The sequence below is a fragment of the Phycodurus eques genome, chromosome 12 (assembly GCF_024500275.1).
Source record: "Phycodurus eques isolate BA_2022a chromosome 12, UOR_Pequ_1.1, whole genome shotgun sequence".
NCBI lineage: Eukaryota > Metazoa > Chordata > Actinopteri > Syngnathiformes > Syngnathidae > Phycodurus > Phycodurus eques.
This window is the reverse complement of record NC_084536.1, coordinates 21,293,086-21,310,079: the sequence shown is the minus strand read 5'-3', so window position 1 is coordinate 21,310,079 and position 16,994 is coordinate 21,293,086. Positions and strand designations below refer to the sequence as shown.

At 41.2% G+C, this 16,994-nt stretch overlaps 1 protein-coding gene across 3 annotated transcripts in view; it reads right to left on the bottom strand.

Moving 5' to 3' along the window:
* Positions 1 to 16,994, bottom strand: part of dip2a (disco-interacting protein 2 homolog A) — an 82,561-nt gene that overhangs the window by 26,690 nt on the left and 38,877 nt on the right. Inside the window, exons 3-8 of one of the 3 annotated variants that reach the window (XM_061691363.1) lie at positions 13,897 to 14,016; positions 13,682 to 13,801; positions 8,788 to 9,057; positions 5,881 to 6,018; positions 4,960 to 5,001; positions 720 to 839 (exon numbers count right to left, since the gene is read on the bottom strand). In XM_061691363.1, coding sequence (XP_061547347.1) covers positions 720 to 839; positions 4,960 to 5,001; positions 5,881 to 6,018; positions 8,788 to 9,057; positions 13,682 to 13,801; positions 13,897 to 14,016 — 810 coding nt within the window. The remainder of the gene's footprint in view (positions 1 to 719; positions 840 to 4,959; positions 5,002 to 5,880; positions 6,019 to 8,787; positions 9,058 to 13,681; positions 13,802 to 13,896; positions 14,017 to 16,994) is intronic. The other 2 variants (XM_061691364.1, XM_061691365.1) reach the window with 2 other exon arrangements.

The window sequence follows — 16,994 nt, the reverse complement described above, 5'->3', positions numbered from 1 at the left end:
AAATCACTTATCTAAAAGCGGACTGGCACTGTTTATTTGTGAGGTGTGGCAATGGGCTTGGTACAGCAACAACGAGAAGGGCACACAGTGGATTACAGATTTCGACCTAGGTTGAAGCCACTGTGCACCACCCTCTACTGCGGGGTGTTGAGGAGAGTATGAATTTGCATTACCATGAGAACTACGGCTCCGCTAACTTTCATCTTTATTTGTACTAGTCCACTCTTTTTTACTATTTAGCATTTGTTTTAAGACAGTTTTTCACTGTGTTACCTATGCTAATGAGCGTATCGTAGCTATGTATTGTTTTATACTGTAGTTATGAAGTGTGTTTGTGTCTATGTGGCGTTTATCAGATGCTTACACTGATAACTCTAATCTGAACATTTAACAATCCTGCGGCTCTGATTTGCTTTTGGCCTTGACAGCACAGTAGTTCTGTGTTGTCTGACTGTCGCTTGTGGAAAAGAAAGAAAGAAAAAAACTTTACACAGGTAGCTGGCAAGTTCACCGTTACCGCAAATCCCCCAAAAGTTGTGTTCGTCTGAATAATGTTATCATAGATATAGGGTTGTACAGAAAGATGTCTGGGACTGCATCTGGACAGGAGTCTGAACTCCTGCTGATAGCTAAAAAAGTAGCTATCAGCTACTGATAGTGGGGCTAATTTACATAAAAGTAGCTGAGTGCCTGGGCTGCTACATTTCAGGAGTACTCACCATCCATGAGCTCCTCGAAGTCATCCACAAAGAATTCTCGTAATGGTGGTCGCTTCGGTCTTTTCAGTGTGTTGAGCAGCTGCTGGATTTTGGAGGAGACGCGGCTGTTGACTGGAACTCCTACACAATGACATTGCGGAGAGGATGGGATGACAAGAAATATGGTTCAAGAAAGAAACGGCCAAAACAAAGCCATGGAGTGAGGTGTGGATGGCAAACGAAGGAAATATACAGCAGTGGACAATGACCGATGAAGGATTAGTAAAATATGCAATCAGATCCATTAATGAGGAGAATGGATGAGTGAGGGGAGAGCACACAGAAGGTCGGTAGTTTTAACACAACCAGCTGTCAGTCAATCTGTGATCAAACAAAACAAAACCAAAAAAAAAAAAAGATAGGCATTGATGCCCATTGGTGCTCCAAAGTTAGCATTTTAGGTCAGCAAACTCTCTTACAGGATGACTAATCAGATTGTGAGGATCCGCCTGCTGCCTAGCAACAATGCGTCTCCTTACCGGCATCTGAGACATGAGGCCTCCCATTAAGGGTATGTGCTCAGCTCACGGCGAGTTGCTAAAACTGAAGTTGAATATACCCCAGCCAAGATCTAACATATAACATTCTGGTGATTTAACTGTACATTTCACACCAGAGGGTGGTGATTGGTCAACAGAATTGTCTCATGAGGGTTAGTTTGGAACGTTATGCTGGTTTTCCACTGCACTGTGCCGGTTTGATTCCATTCGGTTTGGTTTGGAGTGGTAATGTAGAAAACTGTGAAAACGATGCCTCATTCAACGCATCAGATCATAAAACAACAACACTAATGGAGAAGGATGCATTTACTTCTGGCTTTGTGTCTGTTGACCATGGAGAGGAAAGTTTTATCCAAGAAGAGAATGTGGGCAGCAAGAAAACCTACTGCTTAGGAATCAAATGGCTTTTGGTACACCAATAAACCAAACTGTTAATCAAACCAGTAAGATTACCGGTTAAAATTGTAATTATGGTTGATAACATAATTAGAATCTTGAAGAGTAAATGGCTGGTTGGCACAACAACATTTTAACTGCTATAACATCGGCAGCTAACAGTGTTTTGCTCTCATTTTCCCCCATGCTCAAAATTAGAGAAACCAGCGATCAGAGCAGACAAAAAAAAAAAAAAAAAAAAGTGTGACGCACCTCATTTTCTTTAGCTCTTGAATGCATTGAAATTATTTTTAGTTTCTGCTGTTTCCAATTTTAGTGTGAAAAAAGCAAGCATCTGCTGGTTAAATATTTTTCTTTTGTACAATTCTTTTTTTTTTTTAATAGTTTTTTTATAGCTTTTTTTCCTGAAATATAAAAAAATATATCAATAAATAAATATATAAAAAATTCTTTTGGCAATATTTTGTAGTAATACCAATAACTGATCATTTTGGTCATGATAATCGTGATATGAGATTTTCTTACCACTGTGGTGTGGATAAGACCTGCGATGACCCTGTGGGATATATCGCAACCACCGGAGGCTTTAAGCGGATATATTTTCACAGTTTATATTAGGATTTGTGTGTATGCATTAAAAAAAAAAAAAAGACGAAGTAAAAGTCATTTTTCCAGGCCGTCGTAGAGGTATTTGATTGATAGTTGAGCGGGGCATGCTTTCAGGCCATTCACGGCCACCCCCACAGCATCTTGAGAGCAGAGACATTGGCGTGATTTTTGTAGAAGTTAAAGCCATTTTATATACTGAGCAATTATTTTAGTCAATCAAATTTGACAGGGTTGTTAATAGCTTCTCAGCGGGCTTTAATGCAATGATGATATGCTATTTACAGTATTTAACAGTATCGAGCTATCACCAACCCCATGACAAATTCCACAAAGGGTTCACTGATCTGATATGTAGCAAACTAAACTGGAATGGAGTGCACGGTGGAAACGAGACCTTTGTTAGCTATTTGGGATATGGTTTTGTCCATGTGAATTCATTCCAGGTTGGGAGGGGCAAGTGTCAGACATTCCAGCCACAGGAGACGCAGGCCACAGCTGCACACAGCTTGCCTGATGCGTTTTTGTTCTAAAATAAGACTGGCTCAGACAGCCTCAGTCTGCTCGTATAAAGGCACACACGCATTGGCCTCGTACATGTGAGGGGCAGTGCGGCACCTGATGAGCCAATTAGACACAGACGACAACGTCTGATGGCCCTGAGTCCCATCCACTCAAAAGCTTTGATATATTAATGTACTGTAGCAGTAGATGATGACAAGCCAGTGATGATAATTAACGTATTAGTGTTCTCAGAAGGAGTCCCTCATTTTCAACACCCAAAAACATCCCATGCATTGCACTGCATCACTGTCTTGCAATATTTTCAGACTTCCACCGTATCAACTGAGGTTGTTTGCAAGCCATCTGTTCAGAACTCTGTTTAGTGTTTTTTTTTTTTTTTAAAGGACTATTCTATGACCATGTTCAATATTCGTTATTGTTTATAGAGACGAACCTAAACTGCTGAACGCTGTAAATGGGACATTGAATGAAAACTTGACTTTTCAATTGTCAATATACAATTAGTTTCGTCTCTGTAGTGCCTCGCCACCTAAGTGTGAAATTAAACAACCAAGTAAATCTTTTGTTATCTGTCTATTTCCGTCACGTAACAGCGGGGCTAATTTACATAATAACCACCCCTACACACAAATTTCTCCATCCATGACATGACCAGCTAGGCTGGCCGATGATCCAGAGCAACTTTCAAGTGACGGCCAGACTACACTGTCTGAAACACTATCATGCAAAAAAAAACACACCCCCCACTGGTGCGACAACCCTGCTACCATGTCAAAGCCAAAAAGGTAAACAGAGCTACATTGAGTTTTGTTAGATGCACAGATTAGTGTTAGCTAACAGCGTTTGCTTCGGCTGACCTGCACATAAATGATTGCTCTGTGTAGTTGTCGGCGAGGTGGAGGCAGTGGCTGGCGGGGGCAGTATTTGTCTTTGTCCATGTGCCACATACACACGGTGCAGTGTGTGAACTGCTTCTTCCCTGAGTAAATTTTTTTTTTTTTAATTGTTCAAGACAGGCGGCGCGGTGGTCGACAGGTTAGAGCGTCAGCCTCACAGTTCTGAGGACCCGGGTTCAATCCCCGGCCCCGCCTGTGTGGAGTTTGCATGTTCTCCACGTGCCTGCGTGGGTTTTCTCCGGGCACTCCGGTTTCCTCCCACATCCCAAAAACATGTATTAATTGGAGACTCTAAATTGCCCGTAGGCATGACTGTGAGTGAGAATGGTGGTTTGTTTCTATGTGCCCTGCGATTGGCTCGCAACCAGTTCAGGGTGTACCCCACCTCCTGCTCGATGACAGCTGGGATAGGCTCCAGCACGCCCGCGACCCTAGTGAGGAGAAGCGGCTCAGAAAATGGATGCATGGATGTTCAAGACAGTGGAAAGTGAATAGCAAGGCAAGAAGAATACCACTGGGGAAGTAAGTGCATTAATTTAAAGCAGACAGTGGAGCTGTCAAAGTACTTTTGTCCAGCTTTAAGTATTGCAGCGTCATGATAGTTGGAGACGATCACTAGTAGTCATATGGATGACTGATTCTGTTGAATGTGTTTTGTTGCTTTTAAGATATTCATATTTGACTCCTTATGCATGTATGAGAGTTAATAACGATGAAATGTTACTTAAAACATTGCTTGTTTAGTACATTAAGTTTTTATGATGGGGACAGTTTGGACTCTGGAACTAATTATTTCAAATATATTTTATCTCAATGGGTAGTTTTGTGTTGAAATCAAGCTTGACCGTCATCATGGAAAAACACATTACACAATTTATTCTTCTGCTGTATTGTCCCCCAGTCTGTGTTTTCTCCATTTGAAACAAAGTGTATCCTGTTGGCTCTACCCTTGTTGAAACATTGAGATGGCACACAAGAAAAGCAGCAAATATGCATCCTAATAGAGATGTGTCATCAAAAAGGCCTTTTCACACCAAGCACAGCAGTGTAAAGCATGTAGGTTAGGTAAATTCACAACGCCACAAATGCAAACGCATTCGTCTTGTCGGCAAGACCATCAACACCATGAACAACATCAAAACAGATGGCTCGGATGAGTGAATTGACTTTTTTGGGAGAACATGGGTGGCGGAGGGGTGCAACACCTGACAGTAATCACATGCACAACAAATGCACAGGCTGCCATTGAGCTGAAACAACCGTAGCAATAATAAATACCATTCATCAAACTGAGGGATCCCTCACCTCTCCATTCACAGCCTGGAGGAGAAACAAATGTGGACATCACTGAACATAATCCTCCACGAATACAGGTCTCAAATAAAGGTGTCAAGCTAAGACTGAAACTCAATTTTTACTCAATTGCTTCAACACACTATTAATCAACAATCAATCCCACACAAGTTACAGAATTCTTAATCCATTCGATAAATCCATTTATCATTACGTTGATTTTCGATACCGTTTCATCAGGGTTTGATGATTGGTTGTCTGTTGTCTAAAGACTTGCAGCCTAATATGACAGTTTTACCTACACACCGCCTTTTGGTGAAGAGATCCATCATTTTGACCACATGTAAGTGGAGCGTGTCAATGCAGGGGTTTGGGCATATGCAGGGCAAACTCAGTAGCGCAGTTGGCTGGAATATAGTGCTTCACTTGTTGCATGATTTCGAATAACGAAGGTTGACACCTGCTTTTATTCACTGGCAAAACCTATTTACATTTATTGGAAGTATTATAACACTGTCCTTGTGATCCAGAGCTCTTTGTTCTCTTTTTTTTGCTCTGCTTCTTGTAGGCTGTTTTATAACTCCTAAATAACACTGAAAACTAACCACGTTGTGAAATGTTTTACACTGCAGTCTAAAACAAGAGTCATAATTATAAAGATTAATAATGATTAGTATTAGAACAACAACTAATAAAATATATTATTATCGCAGAACAACTATTAAGAGTTTTTTTTCTCTATATAGGAGGAGAGGTGTTACCATAGCAACTAAAAGAGGGTCAGCCAGCAGCGAGTGCCAGTCTGACAGGAAGACTGAATAAAGAGGGAAAACAGAGGGACAAACAGCAGGGGAGAAAAGGCAAACCGGAGGAAACCTTGTAGCATCGGGCGTACAGGACACTCACCATCTGCCGTCTCCATGATGCTGGTGTGGTGGTTGTAGCCACGGGACACGCCTCGCACCGAGGCAACGTGGGACTGCTCCGCATGCAGCGACGAGCACCCCGAGAGGCCTGTCACGTCTGGGGGAGCTATGTGGATATCTGTGGTAGAAAGGGGATAGAAAGGACAGGTCAACTACCCATCCATCCATTTTCTATTGTGCTTGTCCTTTTTAGGATTGGGAGTGAGCTGGAGCTTATCCCAGCTGACTTTGAGCAAGAGGCGGGGTACATCCAGGACTGGTAAACAGCCAATCGCAGGGCACATATCACTCTCACACTTATGACAATTTAGTCATCAATGAACCTAACATGCATGTTTTTGGAACGTGGGAGGAGGAAAACCCACGAAAGCACTGGGGAGAACATACAAACTCCACATGAACCCTGAACCTAAGAACTGTGAGGCAGACAGGCTACCGCACTGCCCGACAGGTCAACTATCACTACCAAATTTAAATTGTATTCTATTGAGAAAGTTTGCAAGGCTGGTGATCTGCCTTTGACGCTGAAAGTTTGTATCAATAGTACAGTGGCGCACAGTAGAACTTCAAAATGAATTGCCATGACAGTCAGAGATGACATTGAGCCAGGTGGTTGATCGTCAGGAGCCATATGGAGGCGTGAGCACTTAGGCTATGTTCACACTGCAGGTCAATTCAGATTTTTTTTGCCCAATGTTACATGTATTTTTTTTTTTTTTTTTTCCATGTCAACCTGAACAGTACAAATCCGATTTTTTCATATCTTACCCAGGCCTCTTTCATATGTGGATATAAATTGGTTATGTATGTGACGCAAGTGCAGTATGGACACTCACGGAGCACGCATACGACTCATACGTCATCAAACCCTGGGACAGACTACAGGGGGGCCACAGAGACATACGAGGTTATGAACGGCACACAATGAACTCATTTGCGCAGTGGTGTAAGAATGCGTGGCCAACGCTGCACAAGAAGGCACGCAAAGTTACAGCTATACTGACTGCTTTTCATTTTAATGTTTTGTATTTATGGCCTGAAGTGTTTTTCATACAAATGTTCACTGTAATTATGACTTTACTCCTCTGTTGGTGTAGGTTAGTGAACAAATTCAGGTTACGTCGCCTCTGTAGGAACGGAACTCTGTCGTAAACCTAGGACCCTCACAATCAGATTTTCCTTTGGGAAAAGTTTTTTAAAGCCAAACAAATCCATAGATCTGTGTTTGACCTTTAGGTGACATTGCATTCCTGTGAGGTATTGTAACCAAGCCAACCCTAGACCAGTATGCAGTCCTATGTAACATCTAAACAAATGATTTAGCTAGTTTAGTTACGCATCTACTTGCTATTCCATAAATACAACCATGTGGTTAAGTCTTTTGGTGGCCACACATAGTTGACAAATGTCACACTGAGCAATAACAGACAAGATGAATAGAGAAGCTTTGAAAAAGGAGTGGCCTAAAGCCTTTTTACATGACTGAATGACAGCGAGATTGCAGACAAAGATGACTTAGTCCAAAACATGAATTCAAACTCTTGACAATCTTTGTCATGCCTCATTAAGTGCTTGTGTCTATCTTGAGCGGCAACAGAAGCAGACACGTGGGACACTGCTTTATGTCTAGCATACATTCAAAAAAACCTTATTAGCTGGAGATACCGAAATTTCTCGTGTATAATGTGCACCCCCAAAGTTGACCTCGAAATTCTGGAAACCCTTCTACCTATGTATAATGCATTTTTACAATGCATGATTTTGCTTCTACCCATATAATCAAAACATGAGCTATTTTTTTTTAAAGAATTATTCTGAAGTTAAGCACTTTATTTGAACATGTAATACTTTATTATTTACTTGCTGTTATTTTGAAATTCACAGCCTTTTATTTAGTAAAAGAGAAAACACACAGTTGTGCTCATATGTTTGATTACTCAGGCAGAACTTGTAAGATGGGTACAATTATTTAAAGAAAACATGAAGGGCTGGGCGAAACACTTAATTTCATTTGAATGAGATTCAAATTAAACTGTCAAGCCTTTCAGAAAAGCATTATCATTAAACAAAACATAACCATAAAGAAACGAATTATGGTTGTTGCTCAGTCATATTTAAAATAAAAAAAGAATATTTCACTAATTCTGGCAGGGTATGTAAACTTATGACCACAACTGTACATACAGGATATGCAGTCATACGTACCCCTGTCATATTGGAATGAATGTGTAGGCTACAACTTTTTCATAACCTCTAGGTGGCGGCATATTAGAATGAAAGTGTACACCTCTCTCATAACCTCTCGATGGCGGCATACATTTATAAAATGTGAAAGCTTTTTCATTTCATTTCATAATGCGCACTATTGACTTTTGACAATTTTTTTGGGGGAAAAAATTTGCATTATACACGAGAAACTACAGTAATTGAATGCTACAAAATCCTGCTGAATTAAGCCAACGTAAAACAACATTAGCCGTGGCTTCCACTATGAAACAAACACACAGGAACATGTCACATATACATGATGATCTATCCCTTAAAGGAGACATGCATTTTTTTTTTTTTCACAATTTAAAACAGTTATCAGGTGTCGAAACACGCCTCTCACACACACACGTCAAAATACCCCAAGGATTAAGAATTGCATCCCACCCTAATCCTCATCTATCTGAAATCAGCCTATTTTTAGTTTCCATGTCCATTGATTGTACTTTCTCATGCATGGGAGCCATCCTTCATTCCGCCCCATATAGGTATGTACTGCTGGGCTAATACCAAGTTTGTCTTTTGTTACCATGACGACCGGACGCGGAGTCCTTTTAGAAACTCTTAAGTGGACCAGTGCTTGAGTTAAAGAGAGATCAATTTAAAAAGGAGAACTCACCTAAGTGAGTGTGTGCCATAAGGTCAGCCAGTGCAGTAGCTTTGGTGTTGGCGTTGAGAGCCGTGCTATTGGCGTTGGTGCTGGTTGTGGCAGACCTCCCTCCCGGGTGGGACGAGGTGGACGAAGCGGAAGATGAGGTGGACGAACCCTGGATGACCCGGTTAAACCAGTGCTCAACGGCCGGGTGGCTGTGGCTCTGGTTAGGCGTGGAGTTGGCCAGACGTCCCTTTCGCCGCAGCGAGCCCTCGTCTTCAGATGCCGAGGAGGTGTCTGTGTTAGACAGGTCAGAGTAGCGTCACGCCATGACAAGAGGACAGCAACACAGCCGGTCGGTGGGGGAAAAAGATTTGCACTACTTATGTGGATGACAGTGTTTTACTAGTACAGTTCCACCACCCTCTGCCCCTTTCTGCTCGAGGATGTTCGTGAAGCAACCCGTTTGTGCACTTTTCTGCAAGGTCGATTTGACATAATGTCCAATTTTATAATAAAGGGATGGAAATACTTTTTAAGAAAAAAAAAACCCATACGATTTATCGATTCTGCTTCTTTTCCTTTTGGCTTGTCCCTTTAGAGGTCACCACTGAGTGTCATCCTTTTCCATGTCCAAGCCCATCTTTTGCATCCTCCTCTCTAATATCAACTGCCCTCGTGTCTTCCCTCACTACATCTAGCAACCTTCTCTTAGGTCTTCCTCCAGCTCTCTTGCCTGGCAGCACCATCCACAGCACCCTTCTTCACTAATTATCTCTCTTCACGTCTGCAAACCATCGGAGTCTGCTCTCTCTAACTTTTGCTCCCAAACAGCTAACCTTGGCTGTTCCTCTGATGACCTCATTTCAAATCCTATCCAACCTGGTCACTCCTAGAGAGAACCTCAACATCTTCATTTCTGCCACATCCAGCTCTGCTTCCTGTTTTCTCTTGCCTTCTCGTCTCGTGCCTCTGTCTCTAATCCATACATTATGGCTGGCCTCGCCACTGTCTTATAAAAGTTGCCCTTCATCCTAGCAGAGGCACTTCTGTCACACAATGCACCTGTTCCTCCGCCTGTTCCAACCTGCTTAGACTTGTTTCTTCACCTCCACTCATCATTTCTCTGGTCCTACACCCTCAGTTTCTCTTCTCCCTGCAGCCTCACTCTTCCTTCTCCCCCAAAAAAGGGTTGATAATTTATTTATTTATTTTTTATCTGATTCGCCAATTAAGAGAAAAATAATCAACAGATTAAGACTAGAAGGTGCAATTTCTGGAGAAATTGCGTTTGAATGCTGCAATGCTGATTTAAATCATGCGCTTGAATGAGCTGAACACGTAGAAGTTGGAATGGTGGGAATCGGTTGAGAAATCAGGAAACTAGCTAAAAAAAAAATGTATTTGTCTTATTGTGGCTAAAATGCAGGTATTTTAGTGTTGCACAGTGCAGAATGTGGGTATTGGGGGAGTGTGTAAAACAGGTAATTGGAATGGTTTTAATTGCTGAAGAAATATGTAAGCAGGGGGGAAGAAGGCAGAATAGAGTGGAATGGGGGAGAACGGGGGTTTTTTAACATAATAAAATTTTACACCCACATTTCACGTGGGCATAAAATGTGGAACGCTTGAGCATTCACACAATCGTTAACCCTAAATTTAACTTTTACACAAGCATAAAATAAAATAAAAACAATGAATGCAATTTCACGTTAACAAATACACACACAAATGTAAACGAGTGAAAAGTAATAAGTGCTAGCTTGGGCCCTAGCACGAGAAGCTACTGGAGAAGTCTACATCGTCACTCAGTGCTCCTTCTCGTCAAACATTACTACAACCCCAATTCCAATGAAGTTGGGACGTTGTGTTAAACATAAATAAAAACAGAATACAATGATTTGCAAATCATGTTCAACCTATATTTAATTGAATACACTACAAAGACAAGATATTTAATGTTCAAACTGATAAACTTTATTGTTTTTAGCAAATAATCATTAATTTAGAATTTTATGGCTGCAACACGTTCCAAAAAAGCTGGGACAGGGTCATGTTTACCACTGTTACATCACCTTTTCTTTTAACAACATTCAATAAACGCTTGGGAACTGAAGACACTAAATGTTGAAGCTTTGTAGGTGGAATTCTTTCCCATTCTTGCTTGATGTACAGCTTCAGTTGTTCAACAGTCCGGGGTCTCCGTTCTCGTATTTTACGCTTCATAATCTGCCACACATTTTCAATGGGAGACAGGTCTGGACTGCAGGTAGGCCAGTCTAGTACCTGCACTCTTTTACTACGAAGCCACGCTGTTGTAACACATGCAGAATGTGGTTTGGCATTGTCTTGCTGAAATAAGCAGGGGCGTCCATGAAAAAGACGTTAGCATATGTTTCTCCAAAACCTGTATGTACCTTTCAGCACAGAACACTTTTCTACTTTGCATCAGTCCATTTTAGATGAGCACAGGCCCAGAGAAGTCGGCGGCGTTTCTGGCTGTTGTTGATAAATGGATTTTGCTTTGCATAGTAAGAGTTTCAAGTTGCACTTACGGATGTAGCGCTGAACTGTATTTACTGACATTGGTTTTCTGAAGTGTTCCTGAGCCCATGTGGTGATATCCTTTACACCTTGATGTCGGTTTTTGATGCAGTGCCGCCTGAGGGATCGAAGGTCACGGGCATTCAATGTTGGTTTTCGGCTTTGCCGCTTACATGCAGTGATTTCTCCAGATTCTCTGAACCTTTTGACGTTATTATGGACCGTAGATGATGAAATCCCTAAATTCCATACAACTGTACGTTGAGGAACATTGTCCTTAAACTGTTTGACTATTTTCTCACACACTTGTTCACAAAGAGGTGAACCTCGCCCCATCTTTGCTTGTGAATGACTGAGCAATTCAGGAAGCTCCTTTTATACCCAATCATGGCCCCCACCTGTTCCCAATTAGCCTGTCTACCTGTGGGATGTTCCAAACAGGTGTTTGGTGAGCATTCCTCAACTTTTTTGCCACCTGTCCCAGCTTTCTTGGAACGTGTTGCAGCCATAAAATTCTAAGTTAATGATTATTTGCTAAAAACAATTAAGTTTATCAGTTTGAACATTAAATATCTTGTCATTGTAGTGTATTCAATTAAATATAGGTTAAACATGATTTGCAAATCATCGTATTCTGTTTTTATTTATGTTTAACACAACGTTCCAACTTCATTGGAATTGGGGTTGTATAACCTGTCACAGAAGTTTGCAAACTAAATGGATTCAAATGTTCAGGCTGTCAATTGAGCACTTTTTGACACAAAATCCCTAAGTAAAATGAAATATGTTACATGGCCTTGAAAAAGTTGCCTTGCAAAAGCTTTAGGATGGATTCTAACAAGCCATATTTATGTGTACGGCCAGCAGCCTCAAAGCGACTGCTTCACAGTGAACAATCTGTTATTCCTCTGCTCATCTCTCCTATAACTCAATGTCTCAGTAACCATGGCAAAGTGAAGCAGAAGAACATAGTGAGGGTCAGACACCAGTGTAAAGTCAAGAGTTGGCATTCATGGCTTATAAACAGACAAGAAGCAAGCGAGGAGACTGATTAAGCTCACAGAGTCGCTTGTATTTAACAGACAAAAAACAGTAGGATATAGTTGCAAAGCACTGCTTAATGAGCTATATAATAATGACTTGGCGGGCCTACTAATTACTGCAATGTACCGTGCATCAGTGATCAAGTGAAACACAGCAAACAACAGTGATGTATTAACAGTAATGACAGACACAAGAAGATTTGAAATTTCATGATTAACCTAAAAAGCACTATAACATACGATTAGAATTTGTATTTAAAATAGTCATCTTGATCATGCTGTTCATATTTGGACCAAGACGACTATTAACAATTGACCAGCTTCAAACAGAGACTGTTCTCAGAGGGAAGTGGCCACTGAACTTAATGTGTCACAAAATGTCATCAGCAGGTTGTAACAAACACAGAGAGACTGGAAGAGTCACAGAAAGGCAGAAAAGTGTACGCCCTTGGAAATTTCTCAATTCATAGATCAAATACATGTCAATTTTCTCATTCAGCTCCAGATTTGAGAACAGAAGGTTTTGCGAAAAGTACTGAAACATTGAACAGTTGGGCATTGGCATTCAAAAATTGAGGGGGTCAAAATAAATTGACCTGTAAAAAGTTTGCGCATTTTAGGTTCATCTTGAAATTTCACTCGAAAGCCCATTATCGATAACTTTTTGTGAGTAGTGTATACACTAGACTGTTATAATGACTGACTTGTGAGAGTGCCCAACGATAGCGTAAAAAGTGACAGAAAATCCCAGCTTTAAAAACTACACGTTTTAAGAAGAAAACCAGAAGTCTTTTTACACAACCTGTTCAAGTCAGGATTTATCTGCTTTTGACAAGACCAAGCGGTTCCAAAGATATTACACCTTGGGTGGTAATACCTGAATATCTACAGACCTAATTAAGTTAACACAATAATTAAGCCACTGCAGTACTTAAGTGACTGTCTTTTTTTTTTTTTTAAGAATTGGTACTGTGAAGTCCAACATGGCTTCAACACAGCACAAACTGTTACAGTAGGTAAAATGTTGACATTCTGAGACAATGCTAACAATCTCATCCAGTATGCAACAAGTGGGAAGGCCGGCCTGGGAACACGCTCATGACAACTGAGTCCTTTATAATCCCAAACAATAGATACATTCATCAAACTGAATGTTTCTTTTTCTTGGGGAATATTTTGCTAAACAATATTGGATTACAGAATTGTTAGCATCCTACACTATAGTGCTTTGTGGGTAGTGAGCGGGAATAGGAAGGGTAGTGCGTGTGCATAGCTAATTATATGTCCAAGGTTGGCAAAGGAAAGTTCGCTAAATATAGACGCAAAGGTCTTACCAGGCGGGGTGCATGCCTCAACAGAGGACTGGACTAGCACGGATCGTCTCTTGGACGGCATGGGCATCTTCCTTTCTTTGTATTTGGCCAAAGCTGCTTGGACGGCTTCTGTGTGCAGATCTAAGCCACACAAAAGAACACGTGGCTTAGGCGCACCGCTAAAAAACACAAGCAGGAATTCTAAACTCTCACACGAAGAATGAAGATGTGATTACCAGAGCGGAAGCGTTCATCCCTGGTGTTGGCTGCCCGAGATTTGTTTTGTTTGGATGCTGAGAGAACAGCCTGGGAGGAGGCCTGGATCTGGCTGTCAATCTGGAGAGAGGGATCTACACCTGTGGAAAAAAGATGATGGACTCAAACGTACCATATACTATTTCTTTTTAAATCATTTATAAATGCCTCAATGAGACATCCTCTTTCCCCATCAGAAAAAAAACTACTTCATAGAAGTTATTGCTCATATTTGTTAACTGTTCAGAATCATCAGAATCATCTTTATTTGCCAAGTATGTCCAAAACACACAAGGAATTTGTCTCCGGCAGTTGGAGCCGCTCTAGTACAACAGACAGTCAATTTACAGAACACTTTGGAGACATAATGACATTGACAAAAAACAATTGTGCAAAAAGATGCAGAGTCCTCGAGCACTTAGAGCAGTTCGAATGACTAATATTGCAATAGTCCGGTGCAATGACCATTGTGCAAAGGGCGCTGAGACTTCAAGGAGTGTATGTTGAGCCAATTTTAACTGTTGCTAATCAAAACAGCAACACCTAACCTAACTTCAAACAGTCTCTTAGATCAATTCAAGTTTGGAGAGTTAAAGTGCTGCATTAAAGATGATTCTGTAATGAATATTTTAATACTTAGCCAACAATCCATCCATTTTTTTTTTAACAATGATTATCCTAGTTAGGGTGACAGATGAGCTGGAACCTACAGGTGCATCGCAATAAAATTTGAAATCTATTTCTGTATTTCAACTTAAACATGTATAGATTAACAGAGTTAACTATTTTATGATTGCATTTGTTATTATTTTGATGATTTTAGCTTACAGCTAACGCTTTTGTACTTCCAATGCTGAAATACAATGAACTCTCCTACAGTAGTCTATTTTATTGCGATGCACCTCCATCCGAGCTTGAGAAACACCTCTAACCCTAGCTGCTATAGGCAGGGTGTACCCTGGACTGTTTGTCAACCAATCACAGAGCACATAACAAACAATCATTTCCATCTATAAACAATCCAGAGAGTCTTTAAATTACCTAATGTGTTTTTGTTTTGTTTTTTGGGGCAAGGAAGCTGAGGTTTTCAAAGACACCCCAAGCAAGCACAGGGAACATGCAAACCCACACAGGAGGGTCTAAGCAGAGGTCGGAACCTGGAACCTTTCGACTGCGAGGAGGACGTGCTAACCACTTATTCACCGTGCACCATAATAGAGAATGTTTTCATTTTGAATTAAACCTTCCAGCCTCACTTATAAATGACCAGCCGCCTTGCATGTTTTAAGGGAAAGCAAATGAGAAATGCCAAGCTCAAAGAAGACGATTAAGTACAGCAAATGTCAAAATGACGTTTCAGCTAAAAAAGGCAGTCGAACATGTAGTCTTACGCACAGCTCTGAGTTAGGCAGGCAGTGCTTTATCCCTCAGCCAATGTAGCTATCATTTGGCTTTCATCAGCACAGGGAGACATTAATTCAAACACTTCAATGGTTATGAAAACCCACCAGAATATTGGGGGGGTAAATTCAATTGATATTGCCAACACACAGAGCCTAATATGAAAATGAATGTATTAACCGCATCCAGAATCTGGTAGCCAGGCCTGGTGCAGGATGCGGTTAACTGCCAGCCATCATCAGCTTGCCTGGCCTTTCCGTGGCAGCAGCTTAGTAGGGATCATTGAGCTCCACGCTGTCAGCAACTCTTAGACAGCAATATAACTCACACGCTTCAATGCTAAGCAATAGTCGGACCCACATTCACTCAAACTACTAAACAGCACAAGTTGCATTTAGCGCATCAGTTTCAATATAGTCCGAGGATATTCCAGGACACTGCGAAGAATGAGCGTGACACGCATCCCGTGAGCAAGGGACAAGCCACTTCAATTGGATGCCGGAACGCTTTAATGGCCATTAACGCAAAGTAAAAAAATGGCTTTTCTCCAGCTCTTAGAGGAAGCAGATTTATTCACACGCCAGGACTTCAGACTGCGTTGCTGGGCAGAAGGCACTTCATTTAAGCCAACTCAGTTGCATGCCCTACCACAGGAGACGCATTTATTGGTGCACAGCCAATAGATGTTTTAGCACCATTTCAGCATAACTATCTCACAGATGTAGAGATTTCACGTGGGTCTAAATGCCTCGTTTCTACCACACTGCACCTAGTCGACTTGCTTGTCCGCTGGCAAAACCATGTACATTCAGTGAACCCTGCCTATTCGCGATTCACTTTTCTCAAATTTGCCTATTCACATATTTTTGTGCTCTTTCTGTGACCTGAGATGCCACATGATGGCACCAAAACCATGGTTAAGAGGAAACATTTGTAATTGGTGTCAAGGAAGTATTGTTGCTTGTGATACAGCTTGACTGAGAGGCAAGCTTTGTAGGTCAGGGAGGAGGTGAGCTTAGCCTGGGTTGTTCATTGAAGTTATGGAGTGTCTTTGCCACAGGTGCATGCAGGCAGCACACGAGCACTTCCGGTGCATTTTCTTTCAAAATCAAATCATCTGCTGCACCATTCACTTATTTGTTTGTTGATTTCTGGGTTATAGGAGGAGCTTGACATCATGATAAACTGTTTTGTGGTTAAAGTTTGTGGTTTAAACTATTATTTTCGGCAATTACAAACATTTAAAGGGGCGTGTCAATTCCTGCTCAGCCAGGATACCAAGCGTGCAAAGCGCATACCATATGGGTAACACAAACCAGTGTGGGTCACTCACAGGTCAAGCAGATTAATCAGTAACAAATGATGAAAATAAATATACAGGCTAACGTTAGCGCTCAGTTTTAATACTGTTATTGTAGTACAATAAGATCAATAAAGTAATATCTTATTTTGCTTATCTCCAAGGGAGAGAGGACCACTGCAGCCAAGTGGAGACTGTGGAGTATAATGTAGCAGTGTTATACAGCAGCATGTTCTTCGCTCATATAGGATTTGTCTCCCTACCGTACCCAAAAGCCACATTGAGAGGTACATTAAACGATATCCACGTTATCCTCCATTGTTGTTGTTTTTTTTTGCTAGCATCTCTTTTCGACTGATGCGGTCAGTGTGGCGTGGT